General features: G+C 44.7%; 1 protein-coding gene across 1 annotated transcript in view; it reads left to right on the top strand.

The window, feature by feature from the left end:
• Positions 1–14,535, top strand: part of LOC134354396 (voltage-dependent T-type calcium channel subunit alpha-1I-like) — an 843,079-nt gene that overhangs the window by 759,540 nt on the left and 69,004 nt on the right. The window contains exon 23 of the mRNA XM_063063387.1: positions 13,435–13,560. Coding sequence (XP_062919457.1) covers positions 13,435–13,560 — 126 coding nt within the window. The remainder of the gene's footprint in view (positions 1–13,434; positions 13,561–14,535) is intronic.

The raw sequence follows: 14,535 nt of genomic DNA, 5'->3' as shown, positions 1-14,535 counted from the left end.
ATATGTTGACGGCTGCATTTCATCTTCTGCAAAAGAAATACTTCATTGGGTGCACCTTAGATTGAGCGAATATGTAACTACAAGTCTTGCTCTAATTGTGAAAAGGAAGATCCCAGTGTCCCAGTGTTGGAGAGATTTAGAAAGCAAAGATGCAAAGTTTTCCCGTTCCTCCCAAACCTCGCTAGATAAAGGTCATGGCCCATTACTCACAGAATGAATCCAATATTTTATTGCCTGTAAGATTAAAATCCTGATTTGTTTTTAAGTGATCATAAATTCCTCTAAGGAATCACAGATTTGGAGAATTTGAAAATTAAGTCACCTGCTATTTCACTTCCAGTTCCATGAGTTTCAGAATTTAAGTTGTGTGCAAGCAAACCTTATTATAGTAATTTAAAAAAACAGTGGAGAGATTTTCTTATTCTGGTTTCTTCTTCCTTTCCAGTCCTCATCCTAAAACATCAACTGTTCATTCCCCTCCATAGATGCTGTCTAATGTGCAGAATTCCTCCAGTATTTTGAGTGTGTTGCAGTGAGGGGGTGGGCTGATAACAGAGTGACATCTCAGGAGTTTTACTCCTGGACTGCTTGTTCAATAATAAAAGCGTTTACATGAATTCTCTGATTCCATCCCCTGTCCGTAAGAGCAGCGGTCCCCAACCACCGGGCTGTGGACCGGTACCAGGCCGCAAAGCATGTGCTACCGGGCTGCGAGGAGACGATATGAGTCAGCTACACCTTTCCTCATTCCCTGTCACGCCCACTGTTGAGCTTGAACGCACGCGAGGTCGTTACCCGCGCATCATCCATGTCATCCACGGGAAGGAGATCAACTCCTCAAGCTTGCAGATGACGGAGGGCTGAAAAGTATGTTTGACATAACATTTCTGCCGGCATTCTGGATCAAAGTCAAGGCTCAATATCCTGAGATAGCCATGAAAGCACTGAAAACGTTGCTTCCATTTCCAACATATCTCTGCAATGAATGCAACGAAAATTAAATTGCGGAATAGATTAGATATAAGGAACCCCCTTCAAGTATCGCTGTCTCCCATCACCCCTCGATGGCACCGTCTTGTTGCAGGAAAACAAGCCCAGGGCTCACACTGATTCAGCAATATTGGTGTGTTGCAATGATTTTATATGTTCATACGGGGAAAATATGTGCTGTGTGTTTAATATCCAAACATTACTTAAAATGTTATGATGCTATTGACTTATAGGTGACTTATATAACCATATAACAATTACAGCACGGAAACAGGCCATCTCTGCCCTTCTAGTCCGTGCCGAACGCTACTCTCACCTAGTCCCACCGACCTGCACTCAGCCCATAACCCTCCATTCCTTTCCTGTCCATATACCTATCTAATTTTTCTTTAAATGATAGTATCAAACCTGCCTCTACCACTTCTACTGGAAGCTTGTTCAACACTTACTTCAAGCTCCCCTGATAATTGACCTATCACTATATTCATGCGAGGAAAATATGCGCTGTGTGTTTAATATTAAATTCATTAGATAAACCCTTTTAGAAATGAAATTGAGTGTATTAGCCACTTATTACCTATATTCCGGTCATAATTAACCCCCCCCCCCCGCCAAACAGAGTCGCCAAAAATGATTTGTAGGGAAAAAAATTGGCACGTACATGTATGCGCACACAGGTGCCCGCGCAAGGCTTCATGGTCATGGTAGTCTTTCACAACATATTTGACTGCTGCTGTTGTTCGCTGACAACCCTACCACCCCACCCCCCCGGTCGGCTGGTCCACAAGAATATTGTCAATATTAAACCAGTCCGCGGTGCAAAAAAGGTTGGGGACCCCTGCATAAGAGCATAAGACCATGAGACATAGGAACAGAGTTAGGCCTTTTGATCCAACAAGTCTGCTCCGCCATTTCATAATGGTGATACATTTTCCCTGTCAATATCGTTCTCCAGTCTTCTCCCCAAAACCTTTCACGCCCATATCAATCAAGAATCTATCGTCTGCTGCTTTAAATACACGCAATAGCTTGGCCTCCTCAGTCGTCTGTGGCAATGAATTCCACAGACTTACCACCTTCTGGTAAAAGTTCTTCAGGTCTTTTCCGCCCTCTTGTGCTAGAATCTTCTACTGTTGGAAACATCCTCTACATATACACTCAACTAGGCCTTTCAATATTTGATGGTTTTCAATGAGACTCCCCATTCTTTTAAATTCCTTTGATTATAGCCCCAATCAAACTTCAAAATTCATTATATGTGAACCCTATATCTTTCTCATGCACCTCCTCTGGATCCTCTCCAGTGCCTGTACATCCTTTCCTCGACACAGGGCTCAAAACTACTACTAATACTCCAAGTGAGGCTTCACCAGTAGTTTATAAAGCCTCAACATTACATCTTTGCTTTTACATTGGAGTACTTTTGAAGTGAATGCTAACATAGCATTTGCTTTCCTTACCACCGATTCAGCCTGCAAGTCAACCTCTAGGGAATCCTGCGTGAGATCTCTGAAGTCCCCTTGCTCCTCTGATTTCGAAACTTGCTCCCCCGTTTAGAAAATAGTCCTTGCCTTTATTCCTTCTTCAATGTGCATGGCCATAGACTTCCCTAAGTGCCTAAATAATGATCTTCCAGCATGTTGTCCAGACATCACAAAGCATTTTACAAGCAGTTAATTATTTTTGATAGAAGTCACCATGGTAACGCAGGGAAGAGTGACAGCCTGGTGCTGTGGAGCACCGTATGATCTACAGCAGCGCAGGAGAGTAGTCATTTCTTTTCCACCCAACAGAGCGACGCTAGAGTAGCCAGCAAAAGCTGGCCTTGCCAAGGATGCTGCTTAAAGGAGTAGCACCAGAGTGTTTAAGTGGTTGTGATTTGTTATCTCATATACATTGAAACATGCAGTGAAATCATCATTTGCATTAATAATTTGCTGGCGGGAGGAGAAGATGGCGGCGCGACGCAGTGCGCGCAGCTCTCCGGTGAAATGATATCGTATTTGTAAGTAGGACGCCGTGCACAATTCTGATTTGATGGAGACAGATGTGAGAAGCAGAGGAACATCTGGAGAAATTTCTGAAATGCCCGGTTCGCTGCCGCTGCTACTGTGCAATCGAGAATCTCCGGAGGGAAGGCCCCAAAATCCCCGGCTTTGCCTGCTGCTGGCGACTGAGGCTGAAGTCAAAGCGTTTGGCAGAGATGGTGCTCGGTACGCGGTGTCGGAGGGCTGATCGGAGGCTCAAAAGTTTTCGGACGACTCAGAGTCAGACTGTGGTCGGGCATGGCAGGGAGAGTTTTCTTCCTTCTCCTGTCTGCGTGAGATGTGGGACTTTCGAGAGACTTTGAACTTTTTTACTGTGCCATGGCCTGTTCTTCATCAAGTTATGGTATTGTTGCACTGTTGTAACTATATGTTATAATTATGTGGTTTTTCTTAGTTTTTCAGTCTTGGTCTGTCCTGTGTTTCTGTGATATCACACCGGAGGAATATTGTATCATTTCTTAATGCATGCATTACTAAATGACAATAAAAGAGGACTGCGTGTCCTCATAATCTAATCTAATCTAACCAACACACCCAAGGATGTGCTGGGGGCAGCCCGCAAACATCGCCACACATTCTGGCGCCAATGTAGCATGCCCGCCGTGCTCAGCAGAACAACATCGAACACAACAAAATGGTCCACAGCAAGGAACAAAGCAGAACCGTTGTGGTAGTTAATGGGTTAATCCTGTGCCACTCATTAGCCGCTCCCCTCTGGGAGGAGTTCACATCTGAGTAGCCTCCAACCTGATGGCATGAATGTCGATTTTTTCCTTCCAGTAAAAAGTTCCACCACTCCCCCTCCTTCTATTCCACACTCTGGCCTTTTACCTCTTCTTACCTACCTATTACTTCCCCCTGTCTCCTCTTCTCCTTCCCTTTCTCCTATGGTCCACTCTCCTCCCCTATCAGGTTCATTCTTCTCCAGCCCCTGACCTTTCCCACCGGCTATCCTCTTTCCCCTCCCTCCACCTTTTTATTCTATCGTCTTTCTCCTTCCTTTCAAGTTCTGAAGAAAGGGTCTCGGCTCGAAATGTCGACTGTTTATTCATTTCCATTTATGCTGCCTGGCCTGCTGAGCTCCTCCAGCATTTTCTGTGTGTTTCTCAGTGGGAAAAGGATTAATGCAATGTATTGCTGTTGGCATCCATCTGTCTTGAAGGACGATGGGTGATGATCCATCCTTTGGAATTCCAGCATCTACAGACTTTTTAAGTTTAAGGCTGATGATTGCCTACACTCCTGCTTTGTCCCTCATAACCCTCGTGTGCAATCCATCTGACACAGAATACATGAGAGAGCCTGTAGTCCGTTAATTTGTCTAGTACCTTTAGTATTTGTGAATGATTAAAATCCATGATCCCCTCCAAGCCTTTGACGTTCCACCAACTCCAGTGCTGAAGTCTTGGCTGGTTCTGCTGAGAAGAAGGATGAGTTATAGAAGCAGGGCGATCACTCGAATCAAGTATAATGTTTGCCTGAGGGGTTGTCTATTATCCTCCTCATGGAGAACTTCTGTGTATGACTTTGTTTAACGTTGGGAGGCTGATGCACAGGCAGCCTCCACACAGTCTTTGATAAATTGTGGTCAGCATCCAGGGGCATGGAATGCAAGATGACTGGGGACCTTTATCTGCTGCAGCCTTCCTCCAGCTTCACCGCCATTGTGATGTGCCATCATCTTCTGCCATCTCCACTGCTGAAGTCTTGGTTGGATCGCTCTTTGTCTGTGTCCTCCCCTTTGTCCCTACCAGGAGCTAGATGCCAGATGGCATAGCTGATGGGATCTCAGCCTCTTCACCATGACAAGGAATGCGTGGAGATCATTGTGGAGACGATCCACAGAGATACTCAGCACAAAAAGAGACCTTTCAGCTCATGGAGTCGTTGTCAGTCATCAAACATCTATTTTACACAATATCTATTCTCACATTCCCCTCTCCTCCATCATCTCCAGCCCCTCTCCTCTGCAGATTCTACAACTCACCTATACTGAGGGGTAACCTACAATGTCTTTGGAATGTGGGAGGAAACTGGAGCAGCCAGAGGAATCCCACAGATTCATCAGCAGACCAGGCAACTTCTGCACAGATAGCAAAGCCCGAAGCTGGAATTCATAGGCAACAGCTCGAACACCTTCTTCGCTGTGCCTTCATTTGGTAAATCAAGAATTGGCCGATCGGTTGACAATCTGTCACATGCACTGAAGTTGCCGGGTGGTGGCGTAGTGGCATCCGCACCAGACTTCGAGGCCAATGGTCCCCGGTTCGAATCCAGCTGGCTCCTTGCACACTCTTGATCCGTACTGGGCGGAGCGTCAAGCTAGCAAATCGGCCTCATAAAAAGCAAAAATGCTAAAGAAATGGCTGCTACCCCATGTGCCACAAGGCACGGAAAAGAACAAGGCACTGAGGTAGACTAAAAAACTTTGCTTTGCATTCATCCCGCAGGGGTCACTTCATCACATAAGTGCTCTGAGGTGGTACAAGAAAGAAGCAAAAGCAGAATGTGGAGTGAAGTGTCACTGTTACAGAAAGCGTGCAGTGCCTCTCTGCGCCTTGAGGCAGATCGAGCGGCAACATTGTTGGTTTTTTTTTCCACAAAGCCGAGTTGCCATCTCGATGGTCAACCCAGCACGGATAGAAAGTGTGCAAGGACCGGCCAGTTCGAACGCGAGACCACTCGCCTCGAAGTCCAGTACGAGAGCTACTATGCCACCAGCCAGCTATGGCAAAGAGTAGCAAGAGCATAACGAGGTAGATTGTGAAATCAAGTATCCCTGATTACCTCCTTATTTTCCCAGTCCTTCGGTAATATTTGCCTTAACTGCTTACTTTCATCATATATACTCGTAGAAGCTCTGACTGTTCTTACAGTCCTTGCTGGCTCACTCTCATCATCAATTCTCTCCCTCAGTTATTTTATTACCTTTACTCTGGTCTGCTGGGGCAAATTTTTATCCATTAAATTGTTTGCTAACACATATTACCTGGCCATTACCACAATATTTAGGATCCTTCTGCGCAGCACCCTGTGGACTCACTTTCAAGGGTTCTGCAACTCATTCTCAGCATTATTTCTTTTTTATTTTCACCGGTTGTTTGTCAGTCTTAGTTTATGTATGTTTTTTTCATAAATTCTATTGTATTTATTTTTCTGTAAATGCCTGCAAGAAAATAAATCTCAGGTTAGTGTAGGGTAACATATAAGTACATTGATAATAAAATTTTCTTTGACTTTGACAATGTTTACATCGGTGGTGCGCTAGTGGAACAGGTCAAAAGCTTTAAGTTCCTCGGGGTCAATATCACAAGTGACCTGACTTGGTCCAACCAAGCAGAGACCACTGCCAAGAAGGCCCACCAGCGCCTTTACTTCCTGAGAAAGCCAAAGAAATTTGACTGTCCCCTAAAACGCTCACTAATTTTTATAGATGCACCGTAGAAAGCATTCTTCTAGGGTGCATCGCAACCTGGTATAGAAGATGTCCTGTCCAAGACCGGAAGAAGCTGCAGAAGATCGTGAACACAGCGCAGCACATCACACAAACCAATCTTCCGTCTGTGGACTCACTTTACACCGCACGCTGTCGGAGCAGTGCTGCCAGGATAATCAAGGACACGACCCACCCAGCCAACGCAGTTTTCGTCCCTCTTCCCTCCGGGAGAAGGCTCAGGAGCTTGGAGACTCTTACGGCCAGATTTGGGAACAGTTTCTTTCCAACTGTGATAAGACTGCTGAACGGATCCTGACCCGGATCTGGGCCGTACCCTCCAAATATCCTGACCTGCCTCTCGGTTTTTTTGCACTACCTTACTTTCCCTTTTCTATTTTCTATTTATGATTTATAATTTAAATTTTTAATATTTACTATCGATTTGTAATCCAGGGAGCGGGAAGCGCAGAATCAAATATCGCTGTGATGACTGTATGCTCTTGGCGACAATAAAGTGACGTAAAGTAAAGTTTCCTGCATTACAGCAGCCATCAACACAATCAATCTATGCTTATAAGCTATCTTATGTATTTATATTTATTGTGTTTTTATCATTATTATCATTGGGTTCTTTACCTTTTGTAGTTTGTTTGGGTTGCATCAGATCTGGAATAATAATTATTTAATTCTCCTTTACACTTGTGTACAGGAAATGACATTAAGCAGTCTTGAATCAGGAATGTTGAATCACTTTTGCAAAACTACTTCACTGACTGCAAAGCATTTTAGAGTGTTTTAAAAGGAGCTCTGAAAGCCTTTATATCACTGCAACCATAACAAGTCCACCTCCCTCCACCATTATCCAAAAAACTGTTGTAAAATACATTGAGGTCAGCAATGCAAGTATGTTAGTGATGGCATTTGAATAGTTTGCTGCTTTGTATAAAATTGCCACTGGGGTACAGTACTGTGTAAAAATCTTAGGCTCATGTATATAGCCGGGGTGCCACAGACTTCTGCACAATGCTGTCGTTGTCAATGTGGAACAGAGAGTGAGTTTGCAAATCGGGCGGGAATGGTAAGAGTGAAGTGCCGTGGGAGGGGTGTGGGATGGATGGCAGAGAAGGAGTGCCAGGGAAACTGAGGGGGGTGGGGTGCAGAGGAGACGCTGTTGCAGACTCAATCAGCATTGAAACACCAGGCAATTGGTGTATTGATCATTATAGAATATCTCTCTGGTGCTTCCCGCTACCTCCCCTCTCCCTTCCTCTTTTCCCAACCATGATTCCCCTCTCCCTGCCTCCTTCCCACTCTCAGTCCACAATAGAGACCCGTATCAGAACCAGGTTTATCATCTCTGAAATATGTCATGAAATTTTTTTTTGTGACAGTAGTACAGTGCAACACGTAAAATTCCTGCAGTAACTGTGACTTTTGCTAGTATTGTATGTGTAGTGAATCTCATCCTTGACTGAATTATAAGGCAGTGACAGGATATGTGAACATAGGAATTGGGAGCAGGAGTAGACTGCTTGGCCTTTCAGTGCTGTTCTGGTATTAAGAGAGACAATGAGTTGTCTGCTTGTAACTTCCACTCCACATTCCCATCTATGTTAATAGCCCTTTATTCCCTTGCTTTCCCACCCCTACATTAAAATAATTAAAGACTCTCTTCCATTGGAACGAGTAGTTTCCTAAGACCCCAATGCTTGAACAAAATATTTCACCACACCTCTGACTTTGTTTCTTTGTTTTGTGGCTGTCAGTGAGGAAGATGAATCTCAGGGTTGTATACGGTATATATACTTTGATAATGAATGTACGTTGAACTTTTGACTTAAACGTTTAGCCACTTATTTTTAAACAGTGACCATCACCCCCCACCGGTTCACAGATTCTCCCACGTGATGAACAATCCTCTCCACATTCACTTGGTCAGAGCTCCTCACGATCTTCTCCATTTCCATCATGTTCCTTCTCAGTCTTCTGAACAGGTCCAATCTTTTCTCATAAGATATCCTTCCCTCTACGAATATCAATCTACTGAACCTGAGAGCACAGTACAGGCTCTTAGACCTTTAGATCAATGAAACCTTCCCTCCTCCAATGTTCTATTATTCACGTGCCTTTCTAAGAGTTTCTTAAGTGTCTCTAATGTACCTGCCTCCACCACCACCCCTGGCAGGGTGTTCCACACATCCACCAATCTCTGTGTAAAAAAAACCTCCCCCTGACATCAACTTTATACTTTCCTCCCATCACCTTAAAATTGTGCCCCCCTCATAGTAGTTATTTCTGCCCTGACTATCCACTCTTATTATCTTGTACATCGCTATCAAGTCACCTCTCATTCTCCTTCACTCCAAAGAGAAAAGCCGTAGCTCGCTCAACCAGTCCTCATTATACATGACCACTAATCCAGGCAGCATCCTGGTAAATCTCCTCCGCACCCTCTCTAAAGCTTCCTCATCCTTCCTATAATAAGGCAAGCAGAACTGAACACCATATTCCAAGTGTGGTCTAACCAGGGTTTTGTAGAGCTTCAACATTATCTGGCGGCTCCTGACCCGAATCCCCCAACTACTGATGGCCAACACACCATGTACCTTCTTAACAACCCTATCGACGTGTTGTCTGAACTGCTTCCAAAGCCTTAACGTCCTTCAGTAAAAGAAACCAAACGCACAGTATTTCAGATATGGTCTCCCCATTGCTAAATGTTTGTCTCGTTTTAAACCTAATCCAATTATGCAGTTGTATGAATTAAACCACAATATTTCTGTTTATTAATAATGCCTCACTAAATGTTATTCAGCAGCGCTGTTACCATATTCATGGTGCCCTTTTCAAGATCTTTACGAATTAGTAAGTAATTGTTTTAATTACTAGTTCCCTAAAGCACGGAGGAGCTTACCATCAGTTGATGCTGATAGACGGCTCTACAGATCAATCAGACAGAAAAAGGACTGTACAATCTCTTCAGCTTTGTCTGCTCATGTGAAATTGCATCTAAGTGGAGCATTCTAACTGGGTGCATCGCTGAGCCGTGGCACAGGATTGGAAAGTTCTGCAGAGGGTTGCAAACTCAGGCAGCTTCTTCACGGGTACAGGCCCCCCCTCCAGCGAGGGCTTCAAGTTCAAGTTTAATTGTCATTCAGGAATACAGCCAAGTGAGACAGCGTTCTCCCGAGGCCAAGTTGCGAAGCATAGTACTTACACGGCACAAGGCACATATAGCACGTGTAAGCTAGCACACAAAAAAAATGCAAATAACCCCAAGTCTCTGAGTGACATGTCCCGTAAGTTGATGGGGCATGGGTGTTGTCCGCAAGAACAAGAAGTTCTCGACAATCCGCCGATGAACGTGCGCGTGCACGCAATCAAACTTGTCTTCCACCGAGCTAGCACTGGAGGGCAGCACCAACAGAAGGGGTCAGCCCCCAACCCAGCATGGACGGCGCACCACACCATCTCTGGAGTCGCCCCTCCTCAACTGCTGGTCCAGGCAAGCCCATGGCATGAGGCCGAGCCTTCGCTATCACTGTGGCAACGCAGCTCCCCTGTTGTTGGTCTCACCAATAAAACAGTGAACCGGGGGAGCTGCATTCCTCATTACCAATGGCTGCCAGGGTCTTGCGATCACAAGAAAAACGTCCAAGACAATCACTCGCCATTAGACCGTGCACCGTCTTCACACACCAATTCCAGTATCTCTCTGTAGCAGACCACAACAAAGTCTACACCAATTCCAGCTCCTCCACCTCCTCTGCTATCGAGCAACTCGCTGATGGAGTAGATGCGAAGTACTTGAAGTTCTTAATGCCCAGCAGTGCATTGAGATCATAGAAAAGATGTTTAAAGAAGACGAATACACCTTTGGTTGGCTCTAGATCATGCCACTGCATCCAAACACACTACCATTTTGCTGGAAGGCCTTTCCCTAAATGTAATGTCTCCAAAAAGGCAATGTCCATCATTAATGACTCCCAGGTGGTCCCCTCTTCTCCTTACTACCATCAGGGAGGAGGTACAGGAGCCTGAAGACCCACACTCAACACTTTACAAACAGTTTCTCTCCCTCCGCCATCAGATTTCAGAATGTACAGTAAACCCATGAACACTATCTCACACTTTTCCCCTCTATTCTTGTGCTATTTATTCAATTTTTATATATTTTTATTGTAATTTATCGTATATTTTACATGTTGCACAGTACTGATGCTGCCAAACAATAAATTTCACATCATACGTCAGTGATAATAAATTTGATTCTGATTCTGATTCGAAGAACCCAATCAGATATCTCTGCTCAATTGAACAGTTTCCTGTTGCCAGACTGACATCAATGATGAGTCTTGTGGCTTGGAATTAATTTTTTAGTGTCAAGAGACTGTGGAGAGTTAACCAACCCTGGGGAGAGGGAAAGTGTTATTCTCAAAGTTTTAGAATGGTTTATAGAGAGAGAGCCCTACAGCACAGAAACAGGCCCTTTGATCTCTCTAGCCTGCACCAAACTGTTATTCTCCTCGTCCCATCGACTTGCACCCGGGCCAGAGCTCTCCATACCTCTCCCATCCAAGAATTCATCCAAACCTCTCTTAAATGTCGAAATCGATCCCGCATCCACCACTTCCACTGGCAGCTTGTCCACACTATTAACACCTTCCGAATGAAGAAGTACTCCCTCTTATTCCCCTTAAACATTTCACCTTTCACCCTGAACTAGCTCTAGTCTCTCCCAACCTCAGTGGGAAAAGGCATGCTTGCACTTACAATGTCTATACACATAAGTTTATATATCTCAAACAAATCTCCCTCATTCTCCTACACTCCAGTGAAAAACTCAACCTGGTCAAACTTCCTCTGTAACTCAATTCCTCAAATTCCAGCAATATCCTTCTAAATTCCTCAAATCCCAGCAATATCCTTGTAAGTTTTCTCCATGCTCTTTTCATATTATTGATCGCTTTCCTGTAGCAAGGTGACACGAACTGCACAAAATGCTCCAAGTTAGGCCTCACCTATGTCTTATACAACTTCAAGATAACATCCCAACTCCTGCACTCCTGTGGTTAAAACGAAACAATCAAATTCAGCCTGGATTTCATTTCGGCTGAAGACTGTCTTGCCTTTTCAGCAATAACTTTATGGTGAGTTAACTGCTGGAAGAAATTGGCCTTCCAATAGAAAAAAATGTACTACAGTTTTGGCAATGAACACCTCACTGATTGGAAAGGAGGAGTACAAGGGCACAGATCTTGAGGACAATACATACCAGGTTAGAATCACTCAGCAAAGCAGATCATTTGGGACCATTACAAAGTACAAATTAAGTTTATTATCAAAGTACATACATGTCTCCATATACAATGTTTTTTTGTGGGCATACTCAATAAATCAAAGAACCATAATAGAATCAATGAAAGATTGCGCCCAACAGGACGGACCAACATCCAATGTGTGAAAGACAGCAAACTGTGCAAATACAAATTAATTAATTAATTAATTAACCAATCAGCCAATAAATATCGAGAACATGAGATAAAGAGTCCTTGAAAAGGAGTCCGTAAATTGTGGGAACAGTTCAGTGATGGGGCGGCTGAAGTTGAGTGGTTCAAGAGCCGAATGGTGAAGGGGTAATACCTGTTCCTGAACCTGGTGGTGGGAGTCCTGAGGAATCAGAGAGACAAGCACATGTCAGGAAAACACTGGAATCTCCATTGTGGACATAATTGTGGATGTGGATGCAAATTGCTCTGAGATATTGCTAGGTTTTTGTCTCATTTGGACAGCGTAAAAAGCATTGAGACTGAGAGGTTCCACATGAAAGGTCTCAACCTGAAATGTCGACTGTCCATCCCCCTCTACAGGTGCTGGGTGATCTCCTCCAGTATGTTGTTTTATCACTCCTGACTCTAGCTTGTCAGTCTCTCAGATCTCTGAGGCTGTGCCCTCGGATCTTAGCATCTCTTGCTAATTAACATCCCCTCCACATCCTCTCTATCCAGGCCTTTCACCATCCTGTAGGGTTCAATGAGATATGCCCTCATCTTTCTGAACTCCATTCGACACAGGCCCAGATTCATCAAGCGCTCTTCATCGGTTAAGCCTTTCGTTCCCAGGATGATTCTTGTGAACATCCTCTAGCACTCCTGACATTCTCTCTTGTACTACTCGACTGCAAAGGCTCTCCAAAGGATGCCCCACTTTGAAGAATTTTGCCTCCTCCCATTGGCAGGCAGCATGTGAGACCCTCACCCACTGCTCCCCCTCTGTGTTTTCTGCTCTTCAACAACGACCGGTCCTGATTAGGGGTCTTGACCTGCGATATTGATTGCCCCATTTCTCTCCATAGATGCTACCTGACCCGTTGAGTTCTTCCAGTATTTGATTTGCTGCTCCGGATTACAGCATCTGCAGTCTCATCTGTCTTTGGAAATATTTGGCCAGATCATCCAGCCAAATGTCTGCCCACATTAGTTCTAGGCAAAACATTCATCCAGAACCATTATGATATAGGACCATTCAGCCCATCAGATCTGCTCTCCTGTTTAATCATGGTTGATTTATTTTTCTTTAAGCCTATTCTCCCACCTTCTTCCTCTAACCCTTAACGTCTGTGCCAATCAAGAATCTATAAACCCCTGCCTTAAATTCATCCAGTGACTCTACAACCCTCTGTGGCAACAAATTCCACAGTCCAAAGACGTGCCAGGTAGGTTAAATGGTCATTGTAGGTTGTCCTGTGGTTAGGTTAGGGTTGTCCGGGGTTGCCGAAATGGTCTGGTCCGGAAGGGCTAATCCGCACTGTGTCGTTAAATAAACAAATAAATAACTTTAAGGTACAAAAATTGCCGTCCTGCCGTTCTGTGAATCAGGCCAGTGATCTATCCAGAATCCTAATCTCAGCAATACTATGACTGAAGCAACGCCGGTAACGATGTATTTTAACCCTTACAGCTCTTCAAAGGCAAGTTTTACTACTGCCAGGGTCACGATACTCGCAATGTCACCAACAGGTCAGACTGTTTGTTGGCAAACTACAAGTGGATGCATCACAAGTATAACTTTGACAACCTCGGACAGGTACGGAATTTACAATTGCTACCTCTTCTAGAGATTGGTCTTCCTGATCAATGCATGGAAATAATGTTATATCAGTAAATCACATCAAAGTTGCTGGTGAACGCAGCAGGCCAGGCAGCATCTCCAGGAAAAGGTACCGTCAACGTTTCAGGCCGAGACCCTTTGTCAGGACTAACTGAAGGAAGAGTTAGTAAGAGATTTGAAAGTGGGAGGGGGAGGGGGAGATCCGAAATGATAGGAGAAGACAGGAGGGGGAGGGATGGAGCCAAGAGCTGGACAGGTGATTGGCAAAGGGGATATGAGAGGATCATGGGACAGGAGGCCCAGGGAGAAAGACAAGGAGAGGGGAACCAGAGGACGGGCAAGGGGTATAGTTAGAGGGACAGAGGGAGAAAAAGGAGAGTGAGAGAAAGAATGTGTGTATAAAAATAAATAACGGATGGGGTACGAGGGGAAGGTGGTGGGGGGGGAACTCTCCTTTTTCTCCCTCTGTCCCTCTGACTATACCCCTTGCCCATCTTCTGGTTTCCCACCTCCTTGTCTTTCTCCCTGGACCTCCTGTCCCATGATCCTCTCGTATCCCCTTTTGCCAATCACCTGTCCAGCTCTTGGCTCCATCCCTCCCCCTCCTGTCTTCTCCTATCATTTTGGATCTCCCCCTCCCCCTCCCCCTTGCCCTCTCAAATCTCTTACTAGCTCTTCCTTCAGTTAGTCCTGACGAAGGGTCTCGGCCTGAAACATCGACTGTACCTCTTCCTAGAGATGCTGCCTGGCCTGCTGCGTTCACCAGCAACTTTGATGTGTATTGTTTGAATTTCCAGCATCTGCAGAGTTCCTGTTGTTTATATCAGTAAATATTAGCTGCAGGGCTATAGAGAGTGGAATATCAGTAAGTATTAATCACTAGCCTGCAACTTCTACCTTCTCACTCTCCAGTTGCTCCTTATCACTTACTGACATCTTCGCCCAATGGTC

Source organism: Mobula hypostoma, chromosome 11, assembly GCF_963921235.1.
Source record: "Mobula hypostoma chromosome 11, sMobHyp1.1, whole genome shotgun sequence".
Taxonomy (NCBI): Eukaryota; Metazoa; Chordata; class Chondrichthyes; order Myliobatiformes; family Myliobatidae; genus Mobula; species Mobula hypostoma.
Note: the sequence above shows the minus strand (reverse complement) of the source record. Positions and strands in the feature narration are given on the sequence as shown.